General features: G+C 56.3%; 3 protein-coding genes across 6 annotated transcripts in view; 2 read left to right on the top strand and 1 right to left on the bottom strand.

Annotated features, from left to right (window-relative positions):
- MAPRE1 (microtubule associated protein RP/EB family member 1) overlaps window positions 1-12,806 on the bottom strand; it is a 96,690-nt gene extending 83,884 nt beyond the window's left edge. The window contains exon 1 of the mRNA XM_068701006.1: window positions 12,797-12,806. The gene's annotated coding sequence lies outside the window, so the exon portion shown is untranslated. The remainder of the gene's footprint in view (window positions 1-12,796) is intronic.
- Window positions 1-25,117, top strand: part of NOL4L (nucleolar protein 4 like) — a 58,305-nt gene that overhangs the window by 21,732 nt on the left and 11,456 nt on the right. Inside the window, exons 4-5 of one of the 4 annotated variants that reach the window (XM_068700985.1) lie at window positions 3,138-3,247; window positions 19,382-19,523. In XM_068700985.1, coding sequence (XP_068557086.1) covers window positions 3,138-3,247; window positions 19,382-19,523 — 252 coding nt within the window. Of the gene's footprint in view, window positions 1-3,137; window positions 3,248-13,356; window positions 13,493-13,715; window positions 14,048-15,069; window positions 16,320-19,381; window positions 19,524-25,117 lie in introns of those variants that run through there. The other 3 variants (XM_068700987.1, XM_068700988.1, XM_068700986.1) reach the window with 3 other exon arrangements.
- On the top strand, window positions 11,104-16,106 carry LOC137865660 (uncharacterized). The gene is made up of 4 exons (XM_068700892.1): window positions 11,104-11,202; window positions 12,722-13,258; window positions 13,327-13,492; window positions 16,060-16,106. The coding sequence occupies exons 1-4, from the start codon at window positions 11,104-11,106 to the stop codon at window positions 16,104-16,106; spliced, it is 849 nt and encodes a 282-aa protein (XP_068556993.1).

Here is a 25,117-nt window from a genome sequence, read left to right as displayed (position 1 = left end):
CCTCGTGCTGCCCCTCGTGCTGCGGCCGCACCAGGAATTTGGGGCCAGGTCCCCTTTCCAGGGGCTGCTGGTGGCAGGGTCCTGCCCCGTGTGCCCTGCGTGCCACCCCTGGAGCCGTGGCACCATCCAGGCTCAGTGGCAGCACATGAAGGTGAGATGCTGGGTGTCCTCCCCAGGGTGGTCCTGGCTGCAGAAACCCTGAACAGATCTGAGATCTGCTGCCCTGAGCAAAGCAGAGCAAAATGACTGCCATGAGGTTTTCCTCCTTACTAATTCTCTCGAAAATAAGCCCAAGAGGAAGAGAACACCCATCAGAAGTCCTGCTCCTTACCCACCAGGAATGGAAGGACAGAAATACCTTTCTGCTCTGAGTAGTACCTAAATAGTGACTAAGTACCTGTGAAAACACAGAGAGTAGATTAGATAAGGTAACTTTTACTGGGGAAGAGTGTCTGATTTCACTAATGCATATTCAACAATTCATCTGGAGCAAATCACCAAAAAAAAAAATGCTGGGGTTGTAGAAAAATTATTTAGGTGTATTCACATGCATAAACACACACAGACACACATATGTAAATTCTAACTCAGTGAGATAGAAGCATTGGAGTCATTCCTATCTATTCCTACTTCTCTTGTCCATTAAACAAGCCTCAGCACACTTCATTTGTAATCAGAAAAATCCCTAATTAAACATATCTAACATTGAACCCTGCAGGGCACCCACGTAATTCATAGAAGCAAAATTATCTTGCTCATGGGAAGCTTTGAACAACACCGCACTTTTACACTGTTATTAAATTAGGGCTAATTCCAGTGGAATTATACGAGTCCAGAATTAGGATTGAAACCATTTTACTTTAAACCGTTCTGCCTGTTTCATCTGTATTTCCAACACGTGGGGCATGTGATAGTTAACTTTTACAAAAGGAGCTAAGCGATTCCAGTGTACCCCTTTTGTGACATAGGATTTGAGGATTGTTCCTGGGGAGTCCTCCAGGCCCTTTAAAACAAAGGTTTTCTTTATTTCCAGTTAGCTTTAAAACAAATAAACAAATACAAGTTTTTTAGGCTCCAGCTCTTCCTGTTGCAGTCGCCCAAATTACAGGACATTTGTTGCTGTTGAAGGGATGATTCCAGGGGTACACCGGGATGGTTTTAGGCAGATCTAAGTGCCGAGGTTCATCTCCCTTCTCCTGCTCTCCTGGGGGTGCTGAGCTGCCTCCGATGAGCCTCGCTCAGCGCAGCAGCTCTGAGCTCTGATGGGCAAGATGCAGGAGAGCAGCGTGCTGGCCTCGCCTCTTTCAGGCCTGGGCTTCAAGGAGAGAGCAGCCCCATCTGTGTTATTCTTAGCAAAGCTTTCCTAAACTCATCCCGGTGACCCCAGCCCAGCTGTGTAGGAGGCAGGTTTTGTTCCTGGGAGCTTTTTTTTGCTTTTACTGCAGAACCAGCCTGCGGGAAGCACCCCTTGTGCTGGGATTTTGCATCTTTTTATCACAAGATAACGTCCTTGCACAGTAGAAAAATGGCTTATTTTGCATGCTTGATGTATACATAGAACTGCTCCTAATTAATCTGTAGGTCGAAGCATGGCAGGGAGCGGTGATATACAGCCATGAGAAAAGAGGAGAGGAATTAGTTTACAAGATCCCCAAGTTTACAACATTCCTTAAAGCTTTGCACCTTCATATGCGAGCGAGTGATGGCCTGAGTAACTCTGGCCATCTGTCCTCAGAACGCCTTGGATGCCCAGGACTGAATTAGCAGGACCTGGAAAGAAAATATCACATTTCCACGGACCTCACCTAGGCTCTGGATGTGGAAGATTTGCAAAAACTTTGCAATGTTTAACTCAGTTACAGACAATGTGTTTTTGGGTCAGGTAATTTCTTAGTCAGTCACGATAGATGTGAAATTTCCAGAGGTGTGAAGCGTCTTCAGGTCCGCTGAGTTCCATGGGGATTTTGTGATATTCAGCATTTCTGAGAGTCAGGCCCATTACGTTTGGGTTGATGGATTTTCTAAGCTGCTGTAAAACATTTTGTGAAGGCTGTTTGTTAAAGGGGCTGTGTCAAAGGTGCCTGTGAAACTGGTGACCCCAGAAAATGCAAGCCAGGCAGTGGGATTCAGAGACGGGAATGGAAACCTCCCACCATCAGTTCACCTTCAGCTCCTGGAAATCCTTCTTCGTTGTTGCTTAAGCTCGCTTTCCCGTGGATGGCTGCACATCCCTTCTGAGTGCCCGGGAAGGTTGGGTCCATTCTCCACACTTGCATATCCCCGTGCTAAAGGCAAAGAAATCTTCCTTTTTGCCAGCAGTCTTTCCTGTGGGAAATGGCAACTTTCCTCTTGAACAAACACGCTGCATGAGCATGTAAATGTAGTGGTAGAATAAATAATTGTAGCGGTCTCCAAGTCCTGTGCAGGGAGCTCCACAGTGATGACGACAGAGCTGACAAATCTTTGTGAATTCAGAAAAATCACTGAGGATTTGCTTTACTGGGACTTGCCTAGTCTGGCTGGAAAAAGTGATCTGTAGGAGCAGGCTGAATCAAGAGTGATCTCCAGAGCTCAGTATGATGCAGCCAGAGGAATCAACAGGAACAATTTAAGTTGAAGATTTTTTTAAAATTAAGTTTGTGTTTTAATGAGGGTGTTAAAAATAATCTTCATCACCAGATAGCGCTACTTAATAAGTTGCCTTAATGTTAACTCCTACCTGAGGGAATCCCGGCAAAATTGGCAAGACTTTGCAATGCTAAAGCAAGCTGCAAATATATTCGTGTTCATCAACCTCTGCATAAATCCCATTTGCATGGAAGTGCTTCTGAGACTTCAGCAAGACTCAGTTTCTTCCTATTACATTTTAGTTTGGTAGGCTGCAAAATTATATATTGTGTGTAGTCTTTTTCCACAGGTGACAGCAATGCTTTTTTTTTTTTTTCTTTTTCCAAAACAACATCTGTTCTGTAATTATCCTCTTGGTGGGGTCGTATTCTTATAGGAACCTTAGCTCAGCGGGCACCAGCTCTAGTTAGGGATCCTAAGTGCTTCAAATACATATGTTTAATGATTATGAGAACGCATCGCAGGTTTGCGCTCCCACATCTAAACTGAGTTTTCCCTCTGTTCTTCAGAGAGCGAACCACCTTCCTCTTTGGTTTCTGGGATCATTGACTACAACATGCCGCTCACCTCTACTTATCTGAAGCAAATGAAGCTGCGGGTGATGAATTCGCAGGAGCAGGTGAGTTCCTGCCTCAGAGCAGCGCGCGGCGCACGGCGGGGTTCTGCCCATGTGGAGGGGCAGAGGGGGCGGCTGGTGCTTTTCGGGGGATTTTTGGAGGATTCTTTTGGATATGTCCAGTTTTTCCAGGCGGGTCTGGCTTTGACGAAGTACAGCAAGTGTTGCTGCATGGCAGCGGGGAGGGCAGCCTGCCTTGAAGCTTTTGGCTGTGAAAAAGCAAACAGCTGCATCAGTCCTGTCAGCGGAGAGGAGCTGAGGTGTACTTGGTGCACTTATTGTTTGTAGCAATCTGCTTGATCTTTAGTCTTATGGTTCTTCCAAAAAGTTGTCTTAAAAATAAATATAGTGCATAGGAATTTGTTTCTCTACCCCTTCCTATTTGCCTGGGAGCTTTAGCAGATGGGCTCCGAAACCCTGCCAATGCTTCAGTCGCTCTGGTCAGCAGCTTGGTGAGGCTCAGCTCCGCTCTTGTGTCGCAGTGGGAGAGGGCTCAGTTGGTTGATGAGAGTATTAGGCCACTGGATTTTGATTTGGGACTGGATGGGGCAGGCTGCCACAGGATTATATGCCCAGGCTACGCAATTTTCTGAAGTTCTGCAGCTGCAGAATTAGCTACGGGAACCTCTGTGCACCATGGAAACAGTCTATAAAAAGAAAAGCATGTTTTACTCGCTCCCCACAAACCAGCACTGGAAGCCAGTGCTGGATCTTCTTTCCAGCACGCTGAAACCTAAATCTGATCTCCTGCATTATTGCCAGTTTGCAGTAATGACAGAGTTTGCATTGTGCCGGGGAGGGAAACATTGCTGCTAGCTCGAACCGTGAAGTTGTGCCCCGTGGATATTTGTTTATCTAACAGCAACCTAAGGGGATGCTGGTGAGAGAATCCAGTGCCAGAGTGTGAAATGCCAGACGTGGGTTTGCTGTCGGGAGCTGAAGGGACAGACACAGAGCTCCTCCGTCGGTTCAGCGGCGAAACCTTGCCTGGGAACAAATCGATGTCTGACAGGAAGCGCTGCTGTGATTCAGGATTTTTCCTTTGCCTGTGCTGGATGCCCAAGTGGGTTGAGGGCTTTGTTTGCAGCAGGCTGAGCTGCACGTCGGAGCTGCGCGGGGCTGGGCCAGAGGCAGAACTCTGGACAGCTCCAGCCTGGGCTGCGGGATGAGGCTGCGGGGTTTGGGATGCAGGACGAGGGACAGGGCTGCGGGGTTTGGGAGGCAGGATAGGGGACAGGCTGCGGTAGGTGCTGCTGCAGGGACCCGTTTGGCCATCCAGGATCGAGGGCTGCCATTTCCTTTGGCTCATGCAGAGCTCTTGCTGGGTTTTGGTGCAAATCCCAGCAGGGCGGTGTGACTGCAGCCCCCGCCGATGCACGTGCCATTAACTGCCAACCTTTTCTCCACCAAGGTTAAGGACGTAGTGGGCTGTGGAGGCTAACCGTGTTTTTCAGCATTTGAGGTGGTTCCTTCAGGTTAAGCTTGATGTATACGGAAAGGACAATCTGAGAGGTTTGTTTATTTACCACTCACACGTTTTCTACTGATAGGGCAATTCCTCTTGGCTCCAAAGCGCTGTTCAAGAGAAGCGTGTTGTGAAGCTTAACTAAACTCCTGTGCCAGTTTCTGCAGGTAGAAAGCAGGACTTGCAGCTTGATCTTATTTCTGTAACAGGAAATCTCCTGGAAGCTAGCAGACAGAATCCTGAGTTTTGAAGCTGCACGTTTAGGGATGCGTGTTTCGAGAACTTTGGTTCGGTAACTCAGAGTTTTGAGAAGTGTGCGCCCTGAATTTTGCTGTAGGAGTTTGCGCTGGCTCTATCACTATACAGACAGATATGATGTACTGCTAACAGGAATGCTCCCTGAGCTGGGGGACAGCTGGGGGACAGGCTGCTGCCCCCCTCTTCCCAGCAAGGCAGCTTTAGGGTTAGGGAGCTGCAGCCGCAGTGGCTTCAGGTGTTTGCAAACTGCAAAAGTCCTTTAAAGGCAGGAGTTATTCTGACGTGGCTACTAATGTAAAAACAAGGCGAAAATGCTCCCTGCTTTTTAAGTCTGTTTGCACTACACAAATATACATGGTATGGTTTTTATATCTCAGAATTTACAAAAAGATATTGGTTCCTCTATCTCGGCTTTGCTGCCTTGCCACCTTGCCGCCTTGCACTACGCTAACATTTGATGGTATTAATAGAAATAAATTAAGCAACCGACTTGTGTTCTACTTGGCTTTTGCCAAAAGCAATTATTTGTATGCAGCAGCACCAGGAGGAACTTGCTTCACTAGGGGTAACAATGAATGAATTTATGCCAAAGTGGCCTTTTAACTTCATTATTCAGGAAAAAAAATGTGCATGTAACTGTAATTTATTACTGCCGTTAAGCACATCAGTATTAGGGCAACAGTGTCTCCACGAGGAAGCACAGCCAGAAGAACCTTAGAGAAAGCGTTTTATCTATGCTTAGGGACAAAAAAAAAAAAAAAAAAGAAAAAAAAAAAAGAAAAAAAGAACAGTAAAGTAAGGAGCTCTTTCCATGGCTGTTCATACAATGAGGAGTTCCTGCAGAATTTACAGAACAAGAAGGCAAATTACCATCCTGCATGGAAGTATGCAGAGAACAAAAGTCAAATCATTTTCTCACATGAGTGAAGATCAATATATTTTGAGTCAGTACATTTATTCTGGCATGCCTGACCCGTGCAGCTTATATTGGGTTCAGTAGAACATGCAGGAGCTTCTGGGCTGTGCGCCTTCCTTCACTCCAATTTTATAGCAATTCTCCTGTGTGAGAAAAATCGGGCCCTTCCCCTTGCCACATAGTGCAGAATTAGCCATATTTCAGGGTATCTGCTGAGGTATTAAAGCATCCTCTGAACTTCTGACCTTTTCAGTCTAGCAGCAAAAAAGGAATGAAAAGAGGATATTTGATATTTATCTATAATGATCCTTCCACCTCATTTTCAAACGATAAATATTAGCATTTTTAAATGATTGCTGATTTGAGTTTATTGCAGTCATTTTCCAGACAATCTTTTCTATCTTATTCAAACTCATCCTTGGCTTTATTTTCCATGCCACACCGTTCAGCATGATTTCCACCGAGGCCTCGTGCACAGTGGCTGGTGGAATATGACCGCAGTAGGAGAACAAACCCCAGCACTGAAATGCCAAGCTCCCTCTGCTTGGAGATGCTGGTGCTACCTTGGCAGGTTCGGTCTGGGCTGAGTAACCAGGTTTCAATGATACAGAAACATTTTCAAAGGTTGCTTCAATGACTGCTGACAGAAGGTCACACAATCAGTGAATGGCAGGAGCTGCTCTTGGATGTGAAATAACACAAGCTTTTTTCTCGTTGCTATGGCTTTGCTGCACGGACTTGTAAGTGCTGGAGAGGGAGAGGGCCTTGTCCTGCACCCTCACACACTCCACCCGCCCATGAACTGCACGGTGAGGCTGGGGTGACAGTGCAGGGGTGTGAAGTGCTTTGCAAAATAAGAACTCGGTTTCAAGAAATATTTTATTGAAATAATTTTTTATTGAAATATTTTAACCAAAGCAAAAAAGTGAGCCTGGAAGGGGGGCAGAGGGCTCAGGTCCCCCCAGTGCACAGCGAGCTGACATCTCACGGTGGTTAGGGTCCAGCCTTGCTGCAAGACCTGGGAGATCACACAGCCTCATGGCCAGGGGGGCTGTCAGCAGTGTGAGGCCCTTCGCCTTCCACTCTGCTTCCTCCCTGGTCCACTGCTGTTGTGCTTGCTCACTTGGGTGTCTCAGAAGGCTCCGGTATTACCAGAACAGCAGAGATGCATCTTGCCCTGGCACCGTGCTTGCTTCCTTGCTGCTTCAGGTCCATCTCCGTGCTAATGCAGGGATGCAGAACTGGCTCACTGGAGGCTGCTGGGGCAGGGAGGAGCGCACGGCTGGAGCGGAGGGCTCGTGGCTGTGTGATGGTGCTGGCCAGCCACGGCTCGGGGCCGTCCTATGACTGGTGCAGGGTTGGTCTAGCAAATGTCCTGGGGCAGATTTCTGAAATCTGACAGCATTGCGGTGATTAACGCAGGTCTGAGTCTCTCAGTTCATTAGTGAGAATCGTAGACATCTCTTTTCGCGTGGTCCAGAAGACCAGAGCCAGGTCTGGCAGAGCTGTGCGAGGTCCAGGTACTGGGATTTAGCTGTTTGGGTGCGCTGTGAACAGTTGTGAAGAAATGCTGTGCGTTCATTGATGTGTGGAGAAAGCAGAAGCGTGCAGTAAGTATTCCTGTTCGGTGCTTGGAAGGAAGCGGGATGATGTGTTTGCATCACATGAGAATGATAAGGTACTTCCCAGTCCATTAGTAATTAGAGAGGGTGTTAAACATCTCCAGGAATAAATATCTCTAAATCAACATGACAAGATAACTTGCATTCAAGAGTCTTTTCCTCAGCTTGGGAAGATCGGTGTTTCCTGACATTCATTTTTAAGACACTTTGGAGCTCTGGCAAAATCCCCTTGGATTTTCCCCTGGAGAAAGGGGTATATTAGCCCTAGGTGGAGCGTGGCACTGGGACCAGTGGTGATGCTGGGAAGGATGGGAGAGCTGCGGCACCGGGCGCACGGCCTGGCAGGGAGAGCTTTCCGTGACCCTTGGGTGAATAGACAGGGATGGGGACAGCAAGAGGAGGCTGTGTCACCCCAGCTGGGCTTGCTAAGACCAAGACTGCGATGCCACATCCAGGTCTAGGGGCTGTTTTTGAGAGGCCACTGAGAAGCTGCTGAGGGAGCAAAGTGGCACCAGGGCTGCCCCGCGGCTGGGCTGGCAGCGAGGGGCTGCAGGAGCTGCGTCTGCCTGACCAGGCAAGGAGCTGTAGGGGTAATTTGATTGCAGGCTCTGAGTACCTTGAAGTCAAACAAACTTAATAAGGAAATAGCATAGACATAACAAGGAAAAAGGCTTAAGGGCTGAACTTAGGAAAACTCAGAAATAAAGGGCACATTCTTAGCGCAGAGAGAGTGAACATTCACTGAAACAAGCTCGCAGGGAAGAGATGGGTTCTCCAAATGTGTGTCTCCCAATCCAAACGCCTTCCCCTTCTAGAAGATACTGTTTTGCTAGATGCAAAATACCGAGTTCGGTATAGACCTGACTCTCTGAAATACAGATTTAATTTATGCAATAAAGCCTTGCTCAGAGATCTGCATCAGCAAAAAAAGCCCTCTAGTGGAGATGCAGCTTCTACTGGCAGCAGTGGGCTTTGGCCGATAAATTCAAATTTTGCCCTAAATGACAGACTTTGTCCAGGCAGAAGCAGGGGAGGCGGGCCCAGCCGTCATAACAGCATTCCGTACATTTGCTGCTTCCCTTCACCCTCTTAACTGACAAAGACAGTTTAGCAAAACTTTTATCCTTGGCCTTAATGGCTCATGAGATGCGGGAGGTCAGATGATCAAACCATTTAGCCTGGTCTCAAACTTCTGTGAATGGCTTGCTTTCAGTGAAGGTCAGCTCATTTTTGTTATTGGAATTAACCATGAGGTTCCCAGCTGGTAAAAACATGTGACGTTTATTTCCAGCTGTGTGGATCCTACAGTATTTTTCCCGGTGTAGCTGCGTTACAGGTAAGCTTTCTACATGCTCAATGCAAACAATACAATTTGAGAGCAGGCCCTGGGCTGGCTGGGGTAAATTCGGTCACCACAATTCCCATCTTCCGCATGCGGTGTGACGCCAAGGCCCCGACTCTTGGCAGTTACAAGGAAAATCACGTAATTTTCTGTAAGAAAGGAGGTGTTAAATCAAGCGGCACTGCCAGATCCTGGCGATGCTCGCCATGGTTTGTCCTCCTGCACTGCCCCCGGGCGTGTTTAGCGGCTGTGTGCTGCTGCTCCCCTTCCCTCGCTGGCAGTTGTGTGTTGGAGGAGCGGTGCTGGTCCCTTGGCCATGCAGCTCTGGGGTTGCTTGGTCCCCCCGGTGCCCCCCGCTGGTTCCCTGCCTCTGCGCCGGGCCTGGCCATGGCCTGGGCCCACCTCTCCAAGAGGCCTGCAGCAGCCTCGCTGCCATAGCCAGTTTCTGGGAATACTGAGTGAATAGGGCCAGGAATCACATCCTCTTTCTAGAATTCACCGTTTCTTCCAAGTACGTTCATGTTTTGTGAGGAAGATAATGCCCGCTCCCTGTGTGGCGACAAGCATCACGGGCAGCTCCTCCAGCAGAACCAGAGACCAGGTTTTGGTTCGGATCCCGCAAAGGGGGCTCTGAGGCATTTCCACGGGGTCACCGTGCCAAGCCCACGTAGGGTTACAAGAGCGTTCAGTGTGTGTCCCACGGATCTGGTTCAGACCTGGTTTGGGTTTCCCACAGTCGTGAGGGGTCGCACCGGGGGCTCTGCGTCGCCTCGCAAAGCCGGTTGCCAACGTGCTGCGTGGTGACTTTGATCGAGTCACACAAATGGCTGCTTCTTAATTGCCTTCTCCCTCTAAAAGGGGGCTAATACCTTAGAGAGACTTCTGAGGTCTCGCTCGCTAATAAAGCTCTTTGAGAGCTCGGATGGCAACTACTTTGAGAGCGTGAACTGTTATTAATGATTTCCGTTATTATAGAAGATGAAGCGGTGTGGTTCAGCTTTGTAACCTTGAATCATGCACTTGCTTGTGTTTCTGCTCCTGTTAAACCTGCACAGGCAGGCTCGCACCTTGCTTGGTTGCACAGGCTCTTCAGTCCCCCATCATGAGGCTTGCCGGCACAAAATGAGCGTGTGCATCTCTGAGGAGCCAGAGGACTCACAAAGATGGATGCTGAAAAAACAGCGTGGGCTTGGGGATGGCTGGGAATGGGGTTAGTGTCGGTTGGGTTTCAGTCGATTCAGTTCTGGCTGGGGTGTCTAAGAGGTAAGCTGTGAGGGTCGGTCTCAATTTTTAGCACAATGCAGACATCCCTGCTGGTGCCGTGTGTTCATGCTTTGACAAACAGCGTTAGGGGAGAGTGGATCACGCTTGGCTGCTGGTACCCTGGCCCTTCAAACACTCGGTTCCCTGTACACCACAGAAAGCAAATTCCATCCACAGAAACTCCTTTCTTGCCTCTTTATTTGGCAGTGATTGGTGTACCCCCTGGAGTATGCTGTATTTCCTCTCTATCTCTTGGTCTTGGCTCCTCAGGGAAAAAAAAAAAAAAAAAAAAGGCAGTTTTATTCATGCATACGCCAGATGCTAACAACTGTTACTCCTACAGAAGGAGCCACCAAGAAGTGGGAATACAGCCCTCAGCCCACAACAAATCTGGTCTATAATAAAGTTTCCCAAATCTTTACTCTCCTTTTTTTTTTTTTTCCCGGCTCTGCTCTGGGTGCCAGATAACTTAAAATACGGCGTTGATAAAAGTTGTGTCTCCTCCCGCCACGTGACTGTGGCCCTCCTTCCCCTGCTCGCTGCTTTTACAGCCCTGCCCCTCTTGTTTCGCTCTCCTTACGGGCCTCACTCGTGGCAGATTTGCATTTTTGATGCTTATTATCTATTAGTGTTTGATGCTCAGGGAGCATCAAACGCAGGAGGGCCCGTTTGTTATCTAACCTACTTTCCAGAGGCACAAGAACATCAAGTGACTTGCACAAGGTCGCCCATGAGTCAGTGACTCCTCTGGCATGAGAGCCGGATCCTGCATCGTGCAGTCCTTGGTCTCACCACTAGATCCCTGTGCCCACGCTCATCAGCAACGTAACTCCTACAGTTTTCGGAAGGTAGTTGACTCCTGGATCTGGCAGCAGCCCCGGTGCTGCCTATGGAGCCTTGCCTGGGGAAAAGATGGCAGATTAGTACCTTAAGGCATTATTATCTGAAATTGGGATAAGCTGTGCAATGCGTGGGCAGGTAGGGACTCGGGGCATGGTTCTTGTCAAGACCTCGAGCTCAGGCTGTGGTGGCATTGGCAGTGACCTGCCCGGGCAAGCGCTGCCTGACAGGGAGCCCAAGTTTTCCGCATGGGTAGGTCTGTGTCCATGAGAAAGGGTTTGCAGGGATCAGAAGTAATGAACACACGGAGAGGGAAGGAAGCGACTTATAAATAATATATTTGATGTGTATTATATATATAATATAATAACAGTAGTACTGGTTTATTAGGTGTGGTTTTTTTTTAAACTTAATCCCGTAAGGCACTTACCCCTGTTCTTGACAACTTGATAAATTATTATTACCGATTCTATATCTAATTGCCAGTTATTTCCCCCCAGATAGTTTGAATCAGAAAAATGCCCACCAGCAGGCAGCTCCACATGCTGCCCTCCGGAGCTCTCCCAGCTCCTCCTGGAGGCAGCCCCGCTTCCGCCGGTGAGCCCCACTTCTGCCAGGCTCGTGACCCCGAGCGCTGGCACAAACAATCGCATTTCTGTCGGGCTCATGACCCCACTTGTAGCGGCGGTGACCCCATTTGGGGTCAGGACCTCCAGCCTGCATGGGGAAAGGCTCCTGCCCGGCAGCTCTCGTGGAATTGCGTTTCCACCCTCGCTCCCTGTGTGGACGCGTCTGCTCGGCACTAAGTTTGCCGATGCGAAATTTAGGTTAATCCGTTTCCAAAGTGGATTAACCTAGCCCACACAAAGGCACTTAGTATAAAATAAGAGTGTCCACATGGGGAGGCAGCACGGAATGGTGACTGGGCTTTAAACTCGCACCCTCGCTGTTCTGTGCTCCTCTGCACGACAGCGCAGCCGCCTCGGTCCCACGAGGACCTCCGCTCCCCAATGGCTTTGTGCTGGTCCAGCTCGAAGCCAAAGGGAGTGCAAGGAATAAACAAAGCCCGGCAATGGGAAGGGGTTAAAAGCCCGCTCCGCCGAAGTCCACGCGTCTCCCGTTCACCTTAAATGGTCACGATTTTATTTTAGCTCCAGGGAGGAGCAGCAGCCATCGAGCTGCAAGGAGCACGGGGCAGGCCCGGGCTGGGGGCTGCAACCGCTGCCCCCCCCGTCGGCCGTCTCCCGTGGGAGCCCAAGGGACCCCCAGGGCCCCGTTTTCACCCTCCAGCCCCCGGCCCAGAGCTGGAGGGGCCGGAACCCGGCCATGCCCCGTGCGCCTCCCAGCCTGGGGGTGCGGGTCGTGCCTGGCACCCCCCGGGCGGGCCCGGTACCGGGGGGGTTACGACGGGGGCAGGATCCGCCGCCAAATCCGTTACACTCAGCTCGTAGGGTGGGAATTTCCCCCGAGCTGTTACCGGAGGTCGGAGGGACCCGGACCCGGGCCATTGGTGCCCACCGGGGCACACCCGGGCAGCCGGGGGGCAGCGGCCGCCGCCACCGGGGCGCAGCCTGGACGGGGCGGCCGGGCACCGCTCGCTGCCCGCGGCACCCCCGGGGCTCCGGGCACCGTGCCCCGGGCAGGGGGCTGCCGGGGGGGGCTGCCCGAGGAGCGGCTGTAACGCTTCGAGGCGGCCACGGGGGCGCGGAGCGGGGCCCCCGTCCGCTCCCCCCCGTGCGGCCGGAACAAAAGGATTCGCCGGGGGCTGCAGGCGGGGGCTTGGGCACCGTGCGCCCCCCGGGCTGCCGGCAACGAGGCGGGGAGGGGGGGTCCGGCCCGGAGCCCCGGGCACGGCCGAGGGCGACCCCCGCTCCCCGGGGTCCCGGCGCGGACAAACCCCGGGGCTGAGCCGAGCGGCTCCGGTCGGGGTGCGGGTCCCCGGGGCCGTGCGGTGCCGAGCGGGGCGCACCCCCCCCGGGGGCCGTGCCGTGCGGTACCGAGCAGGGTGCAGCCCCCCCGGCGGTGCCGTGCCGAGCCGTGCCGTGCCGAGCCGTGCATTCTCGCGGCTCTCCAGCAGGCGCCCGGCCCTGGACATTGTCTCTTCCTCCCGGAGGAAGGGCCCTCCCCGGCCCTCCACAATGTGCTCTTCCAGGCGCGGCTCCCCGCGCCCCCCGCCCGGTGCGCCCGCCCCCCGCGGCCCCGCTCCCCTTCCCCCGCCGCCTCCGCCCCCCTCCGCCCGCGGCCGCCGGGGCCCCCGCTCTCTCTCTCTCCCCCCCCCCCCCTCCCCTCCCCACCTCCTCTACTCCTCGCCTCCCCGTCCAACCTCCCCCCCCCCCCAACCCCCCCGCCCGCCCCCCCGGGAGCCGGGAGTGACGCGCTCCGCAGCGCCGGCCCCTCTCCCCGGGCAGCAGCTGGCTGTCAGCCTCTCCGGAGCGCCGCCAGCCCGGGCCCCCTCCCTCCGTCCCTCCGTCCCTCCCCGCCCCGAGCACCGAGCCGCGCCGCCGGGCTGGCGCAGGCCGGCAGGGCCCCGGCCCCGCTCCAGGTAGGCGCCCCCCCCCCCGAACCTTTTCCCGGACCCCCCCCCCCCCAATTCCTCCCCGGACCCCCCCCCTCTCTTTCCCCTCGGGGGGATGCGCGGGGGCTGCGGGCGGCGGCGGCGGCGGGGGGCGGGCGGGGCGGGGGCGGGGGCCCGGCGGCGGGGCCGTTCCCCAACTCCGGGGCCGGGAGGAGGAGGAGGAGGAGGAGGAGGTGGAAGGAGGAGGAGGAGGAGGAGGAGGAGGAGGAGGAGGAGGCCGGGGGGGGGGAGCGGCCGCGCCGCCCCGCTTCCCCGGGAAGTTGCGGCTCGGCGGGGCTGCGAGGAAGGGTTAAGGTTAGCGCGTCCTTCCCCGCGCTCCCCCTTCCCCGGAAGAGCACAAAAGCCCAGAAGAAAGTGGGAGGAGGCGGCGGTGGGAGCGCTCCGGCCCCATTAATTCCCGGGCACCGGCCCCGCGCCGCCGCCGCCGCCGCCATCGCCGCGCCGCTCCCCCGGCCCCGGCCCCGGCCCCGGCCCCGGCTCCGGGCGGGGATTGTGCTGGAAATAGCCTCCTCCTCCCTCGAGGTAAAGCCCTACTTACGTGTCAATCCCCGCCGCACGCCGAGCCCCGGCTGCCGGAGGCTTTGCGCCGCGATCCGGCCCCGCTTCCCCGCGGGCGAGGCCGGGCCGGGAGCGAGGAGCTCGGGTCCCGACGGCGGCTCCGCGCCCCTCGGTGTCCCCTTGTCCCCGTCGGGCTCCGGCCGTGGCTGCCCCGGCTGCGCGGAGGACAGCGGTGCCCTTTGGTTCCCGGCAGGGTCCTGGCGAGGAGGAAGCGCCGAGGGGGTCCCCAGGAGCGGGGCGCGTCCGAGGGGGCGAGCACCGGGACCCCCGCGCCGGGCGACGGCTGCTCGGGGCAGGGACAGGGGCAGGACAGGGGCAGAGCCGTCGTCGTGCCCGGCTCCCTCCCCTCGCACCGACCCCGGCGTTCAGCACCTCCCCGCTGAACAGCAGGAGCGCGGCACGGCCCGCGGGGGCAGCCGGGGAAGGGGCAACCGCAGCCCTCGCCCCCTGCCCGGGCAGCATCCTGCCCCTCGGGGACCGCGGGGCCTCTCCTCGGGGGGGATTTTCCCAGCAGGAGGACTCCGAAGGGGGAGGGGGGGGGGAGGTAGCGATCCTCCCTTCCCCTTCCATTTGTTGTTCCCGTTGAGGCTCCCCCGTTTTTGGGAAGTGACAAACACTCATTGTTGCCGTGTCCCGTACAAATCAGCAGAAATTGCCCTCGGTGGGGACGCCCGGAACCTGACAAAGAGCGCCCGGGGGATTTTGTTTGGCGCGTGGATGGCGCACACGAGTGGGCAGCGTGGTCACGCATCGCTGCCGCCACGGCCGAGCGTGCTCGGCTGCGTTTCGGGGCTCCTCGGGGCTCCCCGAAGCAACGACCACTACAGCGATTGTGGCTGCGGTGCCAATCTTTGCCCCGGAGTGGTTTATCTTCCATTAGTAAGCCTTTCTCTGCGCTGAACTGGTTAAGTTAGGGTCAAATCTGGTTCAATACCTTCTTGGCATGCTCGGAGGGCCGGGTTTAAACAGTTGCTGAGACGGAGATGAGGCTACCTTCCTGAGAGCTCCTCGCCGAGCACCGTGCTGCCGCGTGGGCTGGCGCTGGGAGCTGCGTGCCCCGGCGGGTCGTGGCTGGCACCGAGGTGGGGTGCTGATGGGCCTGGCGGTCACCCGTCGCCTTTTGTTGCCTCTAAAAACACCTCTGCTGCTGCTGGGAAGCTGAGCGAGGCTGCCTGCCGAGGGGTTGCGTGGCACACGGCCTCGGTTCCTGCTCCACGGAAGGAAATCCGACCGGGACAGGAGGCTGCGGCTTGAAAGGACGTGTTTTAAAATGAAAGGCCTTGAAAAGAGAAAATAAACTATCCGCAGAACCGGAGCCTGGAATATTTAGCGTAAGGCACGGCGTGCAAAGGACTGGAGAGACGCTTGCAGGGCAGTCCCCGAGAAACTGAGCCAGGCTGTAAAATAAGCAGGTTACCGATAGCCTTGCATTTATTTACGAGGTACGGTTAGAAGAGCAGCTCCCCCCTGCCCTGCTCAGCCCGCGCTACGGGAGGTTGTTCTCCAAGAAGGAGAGCTGCTGGTGGAGAATCGCCGTCTAGCAATGAAAGCGTCGCAGTCCGGAGGTCTCGCTCCTGCTCCCGGCCCTGCCACCAGCCTGCTGCCTTCTTGCACGACCGGTGCAGCCGTCGGGACCCCGGGTTTCTGGCTCGGTAACGGGAGGAATACTTCCCCAACGCAGAGGAAAGTTGGGAGCCTCAGCAGATGAGCGCACACACGGTGCTTGAAGATTCGTGAATGAAAAGTGGGACAGAAACGCCGAGCGTTCGCTCCGCACATGCGAGCGTCTGCCTTTGCCAGTTGGAAAACATTGGCTGCGAGTGTCTGTAAAGCAGCTGTGAATATTGGACTGTAGATAAGGAGAGGAGCACAGGGATGTTGTTTTTCCAAACCCTGCGCGGTGCCTGGAGTCCTGCTCCGATGTTTGGGTGTGGCTTGTGAGCGCACCAGCAGGATCCGACTTCCCCTTTCAAAAGAGGAGCTGCACGCACACTGCCTGACCCTTGATCGCTCGGTGCCTTGAACGTTGGAAACAAAGCGATGGGACTTTACAGCGGGGTGAGAAGATCTCTCCGGAGAGCTGGGCAGAGCAGGAAGGAGGAGGGCAGCGGCCACAATGCTCGGGTTTGAGGAGGGACTGCGGGGCCGGCGGAGCAGGGCAGGCGCTCTCGCTCCCCTCCGTGCCACGGGTGGCGTGGAGCTGGGGACGAGGCGGCCAGTCCCGAGACAGGCGCTGGTAATGGATTGTGTTCTGTTTTCTAATGAAAGTTTCATTTGAAGTTTGTTTACAGGAAAGAAGAAATTAGCAGAGAGAATTCTCCTGAGAACCCGGAGAGGAAAAAGAATGAGCTGCCTGACTCGCAAGCCAAAAGAGGGTGGAAGGGTAGATTAGATTTACCGTATTGCTCCGAGTTGGAGCTGTTGCTGCTGTTCAGAAACGTTTCCTTGTTCTCCTGGACAGCGGAGCCCGCTGTGAGTCTGTGTTCAGCCGGGTTACTGCCGTTTGGAGAAAATTTGGAGCTGCCCACCCAGCCAGGTGTTTTCATCCCATGGCAGGGTGCTTTGGTGCCGGGAAGCTGTGCCGCAGCCCTGGGGTCTCCTGGCAGTGCTGGGAGTCACTGCTGGCACGGGTGGGCAGCAGGGGAGGTCACAAAGCCCGGGTGTCCAACCCCGATGGGTGTCATGAGGACAGAGCGTGCCGGTGGCCGCCGGTGGCCCTGCTGGCAGTGACAAGGTGGGCGCAGGGGCACGGAGGGTGCCACAGCCACGGCTGGAGCTGCTGGGTTGTGCAGGAGAGCAGCTCCCCGGGCTGCAGCCCTGCTCTGTTCAGGGAAGAGGCACAGATGCACAAGGAGCTCCTGGGTCACCATCACTTGGGTGCCAAGCAGAGGGGCTCCTCCAGCAGCTCATGCCTCCAGCTCAGGCTGCTCGCTGCTGGGACCCCGTTGAGGTGCTTGCTGCAGCATCACCAGCAGCGTTAGCTGAGTATTGCTTGGGGTCTGCTCTGCTCCTGGACCCGTGCACTGCCCGGGAGGTTTATCCCGTTTGCGTTTCGGATGGGGGTGTTAGTGCTGAAAAGCAGGCGGCCTTGGCTGAAAGCAGAGGGTGACACTGGGGACACGGGGCAGGGTCCCGCATCCGCAGCATGCTCCCTGCTGGTGGCTGGAGCGTGGACCTGAGAACCTGCGGCCACCTTGTTTGCCTTGAGTCATTTATAGCTTATCGGTTTCTGGTTTGATACCCAGGGTATTTCTAATAATAGGCTAATGGTACTGCACCTCGAGAGAACTGTACACATTTGGACAGCACTTTACATAGCATGTGCATGCAAGGCATCTTCATGGCTCTGATTTTCGGACTCGTGTGATGCCTCCAGGGCTACGTTTGGGTGCTGATGCTGGGTGTCCTGTGCAGTGCGAGCCCTGCGGAGTTACTCCTGAGCCAGGCACTGTCCGAAAAACCTTCTGATTGCTCCCAGGGCTCCTCACCCTCCAGCTGCCAGGTGTTCGGCTGTGGGCAGCGAGGACCTTGGCATTTGTGTTTGTCTCTTAAGCTCCGAGAGTAATCTTGGGTAAGCCTTGTGCAGAAGGCCGGCTAGGGGGGGTGGCTAGAGAAAGTGTGCAGCGGGGAGACCTGCGTGCTCCTCTTCTGTACGTGCAAGATGGAGTTTGCAGAGAGGCAGGATTGCTTCCTGGCTGGGGCAGCAGCAGCGTGCTTCCCAGCACCTCCCAGTGCCTCCCAGCGCCTCCCAGTACCACCTGCACTGCTCGAGCCCTTTACAAGTGCAGGATCTGCACCAGGGGCCCCTTGCCTGTGGGTGTGGTGTGTGCGGGCACCCCGGTCCCGGGGCAGTGGGCAGCTGAGCCGTAAATTCCAGGAAACTCCCCAGGAGGCCGGGGGTGGCGCGAGCCAGCGCCCGCAGCTCCTGCCTGGGGCCAGCAGATGTGTCTGCAGGGACAGGGAGCGGGAGGGAAAAGCACAAACCTGTCTTTAAAGACATTTATTTGTTCACAATAAAAACTGTCAGCCAGAGGCAGCCAGACAGGGCAGTTTTTATGAGGCGCAGCCTTACGTTGGAGGGGTTCTTGCCAATTGCTTCTTACACGGAAAGGGAGCGGGTGGCGTGTGTTATCTCAGGACGAGGGGAAGGAAAGAAAAGGAGCTGAGCGTTTACAAGCCTTTGAAATTCTTCAATCAAAGGGAAGCGCGGTTGAAAGCGCTTCTGGAAACATTTTTGGTGCTCCCCTCCACCCCGCAGCCCTGGATGCGGTCTCCGTCCGTTATTTTGGGAGGGCGGCTGGGGAGAGGAAGGCAGATAAAGGAATTGCCGGCGGGGGCCGTGTGGATGCGGGGACGCGCATCTGCTTCCTGCGAAGCGGCGTGCTCGGCTCGGAGGGCTCGGCTCGGGGAGCTCCCCCGGCCCCTCCTCTCATTCAGGATCTCAGCACCGCCGGGATGGGGATGGTTTTGAAATCCTGCGGCTGACCTTTCCGGCTCTGGAAGCGATCCAAGGGCTGTGTCTCGAAGTACTGTAAAGGTTAGCCAGAAGGGAGAGAGAAAATGTCCTTTCAGCAGCAGGAGTGGGAGAGAGGAATGTAATCTATGCCGCTGGGAAGCCGCTGCCGGGGCTGCCAGGGGCTCTCCTGCCCCAGGCGGTGCCTCCTGGGGCGGGCAGGGGCCACCGCAGCCCCTCCGCCAGCCTCCAGCCTGGACGAGCCCCAGCCACCCAGCCTCGGGGTCCTCCCTTTGCCAACACAACCCCCTTCCCTCCAGGGGCCTTTTCTGCAGCATCGGGCAGTTGGGGGCCATGGGGACCGACGGCACCATCCCCGGCCACCCCTCCGGACGCCCGCCTGCAGCAGATGATTTGGTCTCGGGGAAGTCTGTGATGTTTTTACGGAGCCGTTTTAATGGAGCTGCGCCCTGGCCCCAGCTCCCACACGCCGCTGGCTTGCCAGAAACATGCTGGTGTGGATGGAGATTAAAGGGTAAACTCCAGGGCTCAGCCATCCGCTCCTACAGGATGCGAGCTCTTTCTAATTGTCCTCAATTAGAGACAGTGCCATTGCTCAGGCACGTCTTCAGGCAGGAAGCAGAGCTGGGGCGTTCTCCGCTGGGAAAACCACCTACCCCGGGGCTGCTCGCCAGGGCTCGGGGCCGGCAAGTTTCCGTGGGGTGCAGGAGCTGGGGGCCGAGTGGCTTTTAGGAGGGCGTGCGGTCGGTCGGGAGATGCTGGAGCTGGGGAACGGAGGAAAAGAAAATAACTCGGCGCCTTAACCCTTTCCTGCTTGCCCCTAGGATGAGACATCGGTGAGCAGCGAGGACTTTGATATGAACGACTCCACATGGATCTCAGCTGACCAGCACCTGAACTCCAGCCTGAGCCCCAGCCAGGACGAGAGCATGCGCAGCCCGCAGAACCTGCACGGCCAGGAGGACGGTGAGTGCCCGCGGCGGGCGGGAAGAGCTCGGCGCCTCTCGCTCGGGATGTTTTTGTGACTTATTAAACATTAACCAGGCCTTTCTGATCAGGTGTCCCACCTGGAGGATGGATTTCAGATCGGCACAGGCTTCGAAGCCTTCCCGTTCACCTCCAGCTTGCTGTCAGCCGGGGCCCTCCCCAGCTCCCAGCTCCAGCGCCGGGTGCTGGGGTTCCCCAGGCGTGGCGAGGAGACCCCCTTAGTCCTCTGCCTGCCACAGGGAGGAGACCAGCCCTTTGCGGTGCTGGCTGCTGCTTCCCATGCCTGGGAAGTTGCCCCGTGGGCAGTATGTGTGGTCCCCAGGCAAGAAATGTGTCCTCTGCAGGAGCTGGCCACGACAAGGCTGCGGGGTGGCCGCGGGACATCTCCTCGCTTTGGGCAGGCGCTTGGAAGGGGCTGGAGGTGCTGCACGTGGGATGGGTGGGAGGGAGCCTTTGGCACGAAGTTGTGTTGTGTTTCTTCTGTGAAGCGAGCTGGTTTAAAGAAATGCTCGAGTAAATAAGTGGTAGAAGCACGAGCTCAGGTCAGAGTTCATCTCCGTGATGCTTGCACGGGTTCGGTGCTCGGACTGCTCCTCAGCCTGTGCTCAGGAGGTTGAAGCCCTTATCCACGGCTCAGATGCTGCTGGGAGGGCAGGAAGGGATTGGGGAGCAGCCCAGGCTGTGGGGGGGGTCTACAAAAGGGGTCTGGAAACCCCCAGGGAGGAAAGGGCTTTCATACCCGTGGTTCTCCCTGGGGTGGCTCTGTGTGGCTGGAGGCAGGGTGACGGGGGTGCTCCGTCCATGAGTCCGGTGTGCCATGGCACCCAGCTCCTATTGCAAAGCTGCATTTTGGGGAAGCTGCTAATTGTAAAACCATCCAGGAGCCCGGCAGCCTCAGTGGGGATGTGAAATTGTCCAGTAATGCACTTCCCTGCCCGGCGAGGCTGTGCTGGGGTTGTGCCCACGGTGCCGGGAGGGCATTTGGGTGCTCGCACCGCTCCGGGGCCAGGCTGCACGCAGGGCTCCCATGGCAGAGCCTGGAGCACCCCGGCCTCTTTTACCTGTGGCCGGGTCACTCCATATCCCCCAAACTTTGCTGTTCTCCTGCCAGGACATTTCAGGCGTGTGGCTTATCCCTCACCGCTGTATTCCCAAGGCTCATTTACAATCTAGAATGACACGGTTTTGAACCCTCTGCTCAACGCTATTATTCACCAGGACAGTAATTTAATAAGGGACGCACGTATTTAGGCAAATCAAAGTATTCTCACTCAAGCTAAATCCTTTCTCTGCCCTCTTAGGAAGTGCGTCCAATTTTTCATGCCCTGTGATTTTTCTTCAAAAGCAGGTGTACTCTTTGGGGCCCTTCTTGGCTCCTCCAGTTTCTCTTGTAAGGTTCAGTTGTGAGTGATGAAGGACAAATAGCTCCTTCCTTTTGTGAGGAATGGAAGTGAACTGGAAAGAGGGGAAACCTGGCCCACGGCGCTCCCAGAAGGCGACACCGTGGCCCTGGCGAGGAAAGTGCCAAGGGGGGACCTGGAGGGCACCGGGCTGGAGGAGAGGAGTACAGCGTGGAGAGGGGGCATCGTGTCGTGAAGGGAAAGGCGAATTACTGGTGTGAGGAAGTGAATTCATGTGAATTAAAATGTTGAGTGCTCTTCAGTTTCCTCTTCTCACGGCCCATGAAAAGTCTTTTAAAGAAGCAAACGTGGTTTCCCGTGTTCATGCTGGCTTATTTGGGCTGTCCACGTGCAAGACTCCCAGGGAAACCGGTGTCAGCAACCAGCGCTTGTAAACTGTCCAAGAGGCACCGCACGGAGGGCACAAGCCGTGGTGGCAGCAGGGTCTGTTCAGAGTTCTTCGTGCCTGGTCTCCTGCCCCTGAAAATCCTTCTCAGGTTCTGAGCTGCTCCCGTCTGCCGTCGGGTAATGGGAAGGGTGCCTGGAGTGTGTTTTCTGTGAAAGGCTTCCAGAAGCATAGACTTTTACTGAAGAGCTGCCTGTTTGGACAGCAGTATCATCTGACACGCTTGCTTAAAAAAAGCCTTGTTTGGAGAACTGAAGCACCAACTTCAGGTCTTCTGGAGGGCTGCAAAGAGCGCGCTCTCATATGACACACAAGCACAGCCGCATGAAATCCAGAAAGGCGTGAGAGCAGGAAGCGGCTGTCCCACGCCTTGATACACAGGTATCTGCTAAATCTTCAGAGAGCTAAAGAGCAGCTCGGACAGAAGCCAACGCCTTATTTTGTCTGCGTGCCCAGAAACCTTGGCCCGGTATAACCACGCCGCAAACAGCCTCAGCCTTTGGAACAGCGGGGAGAACAAACAGGAGCTAATGGCTCGGGGAGGTAAGGGATAGCAGAAGACACTGTCGGGAGAGCATCAGCAGCAGAGATGGGGCTCGTGTTGGGACGTGTGGACGTAGGGACACGCCGCAGGGACACGTTGCAGGACGCAGAGATGCACAGCAGGATGCAGGGACACGGTGGGACGCGGGGTCAGACAGCCCCGAGCAGCGCCGCCGGCACAGGCACACACTTGCTCCTTCCATTTTCCTTTGTTACTCATCCTGCGGGCCCCAGCACGGAAAACGTGAAGCTCCCTGCAACATCCCTTCCCCGTAGGATGTTACTCACAGCGTACGTGCCCCGCAGGAAGCCGGTGGATACCCAGAGCAGCAGCAAGATCAACATCAGCTTTTTGCTGCTGGAGCTGAGCCATTGTGCAGGACATCCTGGAGGGACGTGGCCGTGGGAGCCAGCACGCTTTGGGAGCAAAACACCCCAAAAGGGGCGGCGTTGTGCTCGTCCCACACCCATCACCCTCCCCAAAGTCCCGGGCATGGGCAGCTGGGGTGGGGAGGCCAGGGGAAGGGGCTGCTCCTCGCCCCTGTCCCTCCTAGCAGGGGGGCTGGTTCCCCAGCTCTGGTTCTGCCTCCCTGCGGGCACGGGGCTGCTCCGTGGCACCATCCTGGGACAGATCGCTCTGGGTGAGGTCCCTGCGCGCCGTCCTTTGTGCCTGGCAGTGTCCCTGCTGAGCCTGGGCTGCTGGGAGCAGCAGGCGCTAATCCAGACCTTGGAGAAAGGACTTTCTTAACCTGCTTAGCTGCGAAGGCGCACGCTCGGCAGGGCATCCCTCGGGAAGGCTCCTGGGTGCCGGGGACGTCCCCTGGGAGCACTTCGAGGAGGAGCCACAGGGATGTGCGTGTGGGTGTTATTTCTGGATGCTGTGCTGGGGAGCAAGGGGGTGTTTGTGGCTCCTCAGGACACGTGGAGAATGGCAGGGGCAGCACCAACTGTCCCACCTCTTCTGGCACCACACACGTGCCGTGGCTCCTGGTCGCAGCACCATCATTTCTCAAGGTGCCTCTGACTCTCTGCACATCTCCAGGTTCCCTGCGGTACTGACACAGCAAGGAGATTTCTGGGGAGAGGAGTAATCCCCTGGAAAAACGCTCACCAGAAGCCAGGCAGTGCCTGCATGCTGAGCTCAGCCTGCCCCACACCGCAGCCACCCCGACGACTCACCCACAGCGCGCTCACTGCAGGGATTCAGCAGGCCCTGAGCGGATCTGTCTGTGCTTTTCCCAAAGCCAAATTCTCACTTTTCAGGGCTCTGTGCACCAGTGTGGGACTTCAGCCTCTTGGAGACCCCAGCTCGGGGTCGTCCTCCGCGCTCTGCCCTGCCTGGGCCGTATGGGGCTGGTGGCTCGCTGTGCCCTCACCTCTCCCCGGGTCACCTCTGTTTATCGGGGGGCTCAGAGGCCCTCTCCAACAGCAGACACCCTCGTTCCAGCCGCTTCCAGAGCCTGAGGAATGCAGCATGGGTGCTGAGGGACCCCAGCGTCACCCACCCTTGGAGCTGAATGGGGCACAAAGCTCCCTGCGCCTCCCTCCATCTCTTCCCCATCATTTTGTTTCTCCTGGGCGCAAACCCAGCAACGCTGAGCTGGGCACCTCAGATCCTGGAGCTTCCCCCTTGTGCCCCCACCTCCATCCCCAAAGGGGGGCAGCGGGGTGACCCCTCAGAACACGCCTTGGCTAAGTAGGGTGCTTCCAATCCCCGGCAGCGGGGACAAGAGAAATCCACGCCACGAGGCCTCCTGCAGCTGCGGTGCAGGGCAAGACGTCTGTCCCGAGGCCCTGCGCTGTGTCCGCTCCCTCTGGCCACGGGAGACGGCACCGGGGGGCACCGGGGGGTGCCGGGGAGGGGCAGCGGCCGCACAGCGCTGCCTTGTCCGGCCGGGCCCGCCTGCGGCCGCGCTCCGTGCCCAGCCGTGCCAGGTGTCCGGCTCGCCGGGGGCTCCGGGAGGGCGGGCGGGAGGATGGAGGTTTCGTCTGGGACCTAACGAGGTTTGCATTAACGGAGGAAGACAGGAAATACAGGGTCTGAACTGGATGCTGGCCAGCCCCGCTTCTGCGCATCGCCCGTCGATGTTTCGTTTTTTTTTTTTTTCTTTCTTTTTTTTGTGCGTCTTGGAGGAAATCGGCCGGGCAGGACCTGGAGAAAGCAGACGTCCCCTCCGGCCTCCCAGCACCCTGCCCTTGGGTGCCGAGGCCCTGGAACGCTGCCCGCTTGTGCCTGATGAAAGCTGTGCTCCTGCCCAGCAGTGGCCCCCCGCGAGGCCCCCTTTCCCACTCCATCTCTCTAATTTGTATTAAGTATCCCTTCCTCGCAGGCTTTCCTCCTCCCCTTCTTCCCCCTTCTCGTCTCTTTTGTGAGTGAATAATTTATGGCACTTTTCATCTTCCTGGCTGTTGTTACAGTCAGACGTCTGTGGGATGCTTTGAACACTTTTGACAGTCGTTTGCAGGCTGGATGCGAAGCTCCAGCCCGTGCGGGTGACACGGCGCTGGGCACGGCCAGCAAAGGACACGGCCACCTCTGCCACCACCATGGGCATGGGCGGGCACGGCCGGGGCAGTGCGGGGAGCAGGGGGCTCCCCGGGACCCCAGAGCTCCCGGTGCTGGCCGTGGGTGGGAGGGCAGGGGCTGAGCCCCCCGTCCCAGTCCGGGTCCCGGTTGGGGGCTCGGTGGCCCCTGCCCCGCCGTGGCGGTGCGGGGCTGCGGCGAGGTTTCCGTGGGCCGCTGGCTCTTACATAAGCTCATTGTTTTCCAAGTCAAAAGAGGTTTTGTCTTCGCTCTGGAGATGTGACAGGAGGAGGAACAATTTGCCCCATTCATCTTTAATTCTGCCTTTGGACAGCGGCGCGGTGGCCCTCGCTGACATAGACGTTAAACCCAACCACTTCCCTGCCGTAAAATCTCCCGGGGAGCAGGTGTTGGAAATCTCCCCTTCCCCTCCTGATCTCTGCAAATCCAGTGTCACAGAAATCAAGGGATAATCCAGAAGCCTCTTCAAAATGAAAACGCTGAGCCCTGATTAATTCATTTAATAAGTGACTGATCCCCTCCTCCCCCATCACCGCTACCCAAGAAGCCATTTTGCTTCTCCGCTTCCCTGGGATTGGCGCAGCCGGGGAGGGACGGAGGCCACAATAGACCCGGCGCTGCCTCCCTGCTCCGCAGCCGCCGCTCGCCCTCGCCCCTCGTGGTGCAGGAGCTGCCGTGG

The sequence above is a fragment of the Anas acuta genome, chromosome 16 (assembly GCF_963932015.1).
Source record: "Anas acuta chromosome 16, bAnaAcu1.1, whole genome shotgun sequence".
Taxonomy (NCBI): Eukaryota; Metazoa; Chordata; class Aves; order Anseriformes; family Anatidae; genus Anas; species Anas acuta.
The sequence above is the reverse complement of the archived record's forward strand: the minus strand, read 5'-3'. Positions and strand labels throughout refer to the sequence as shown.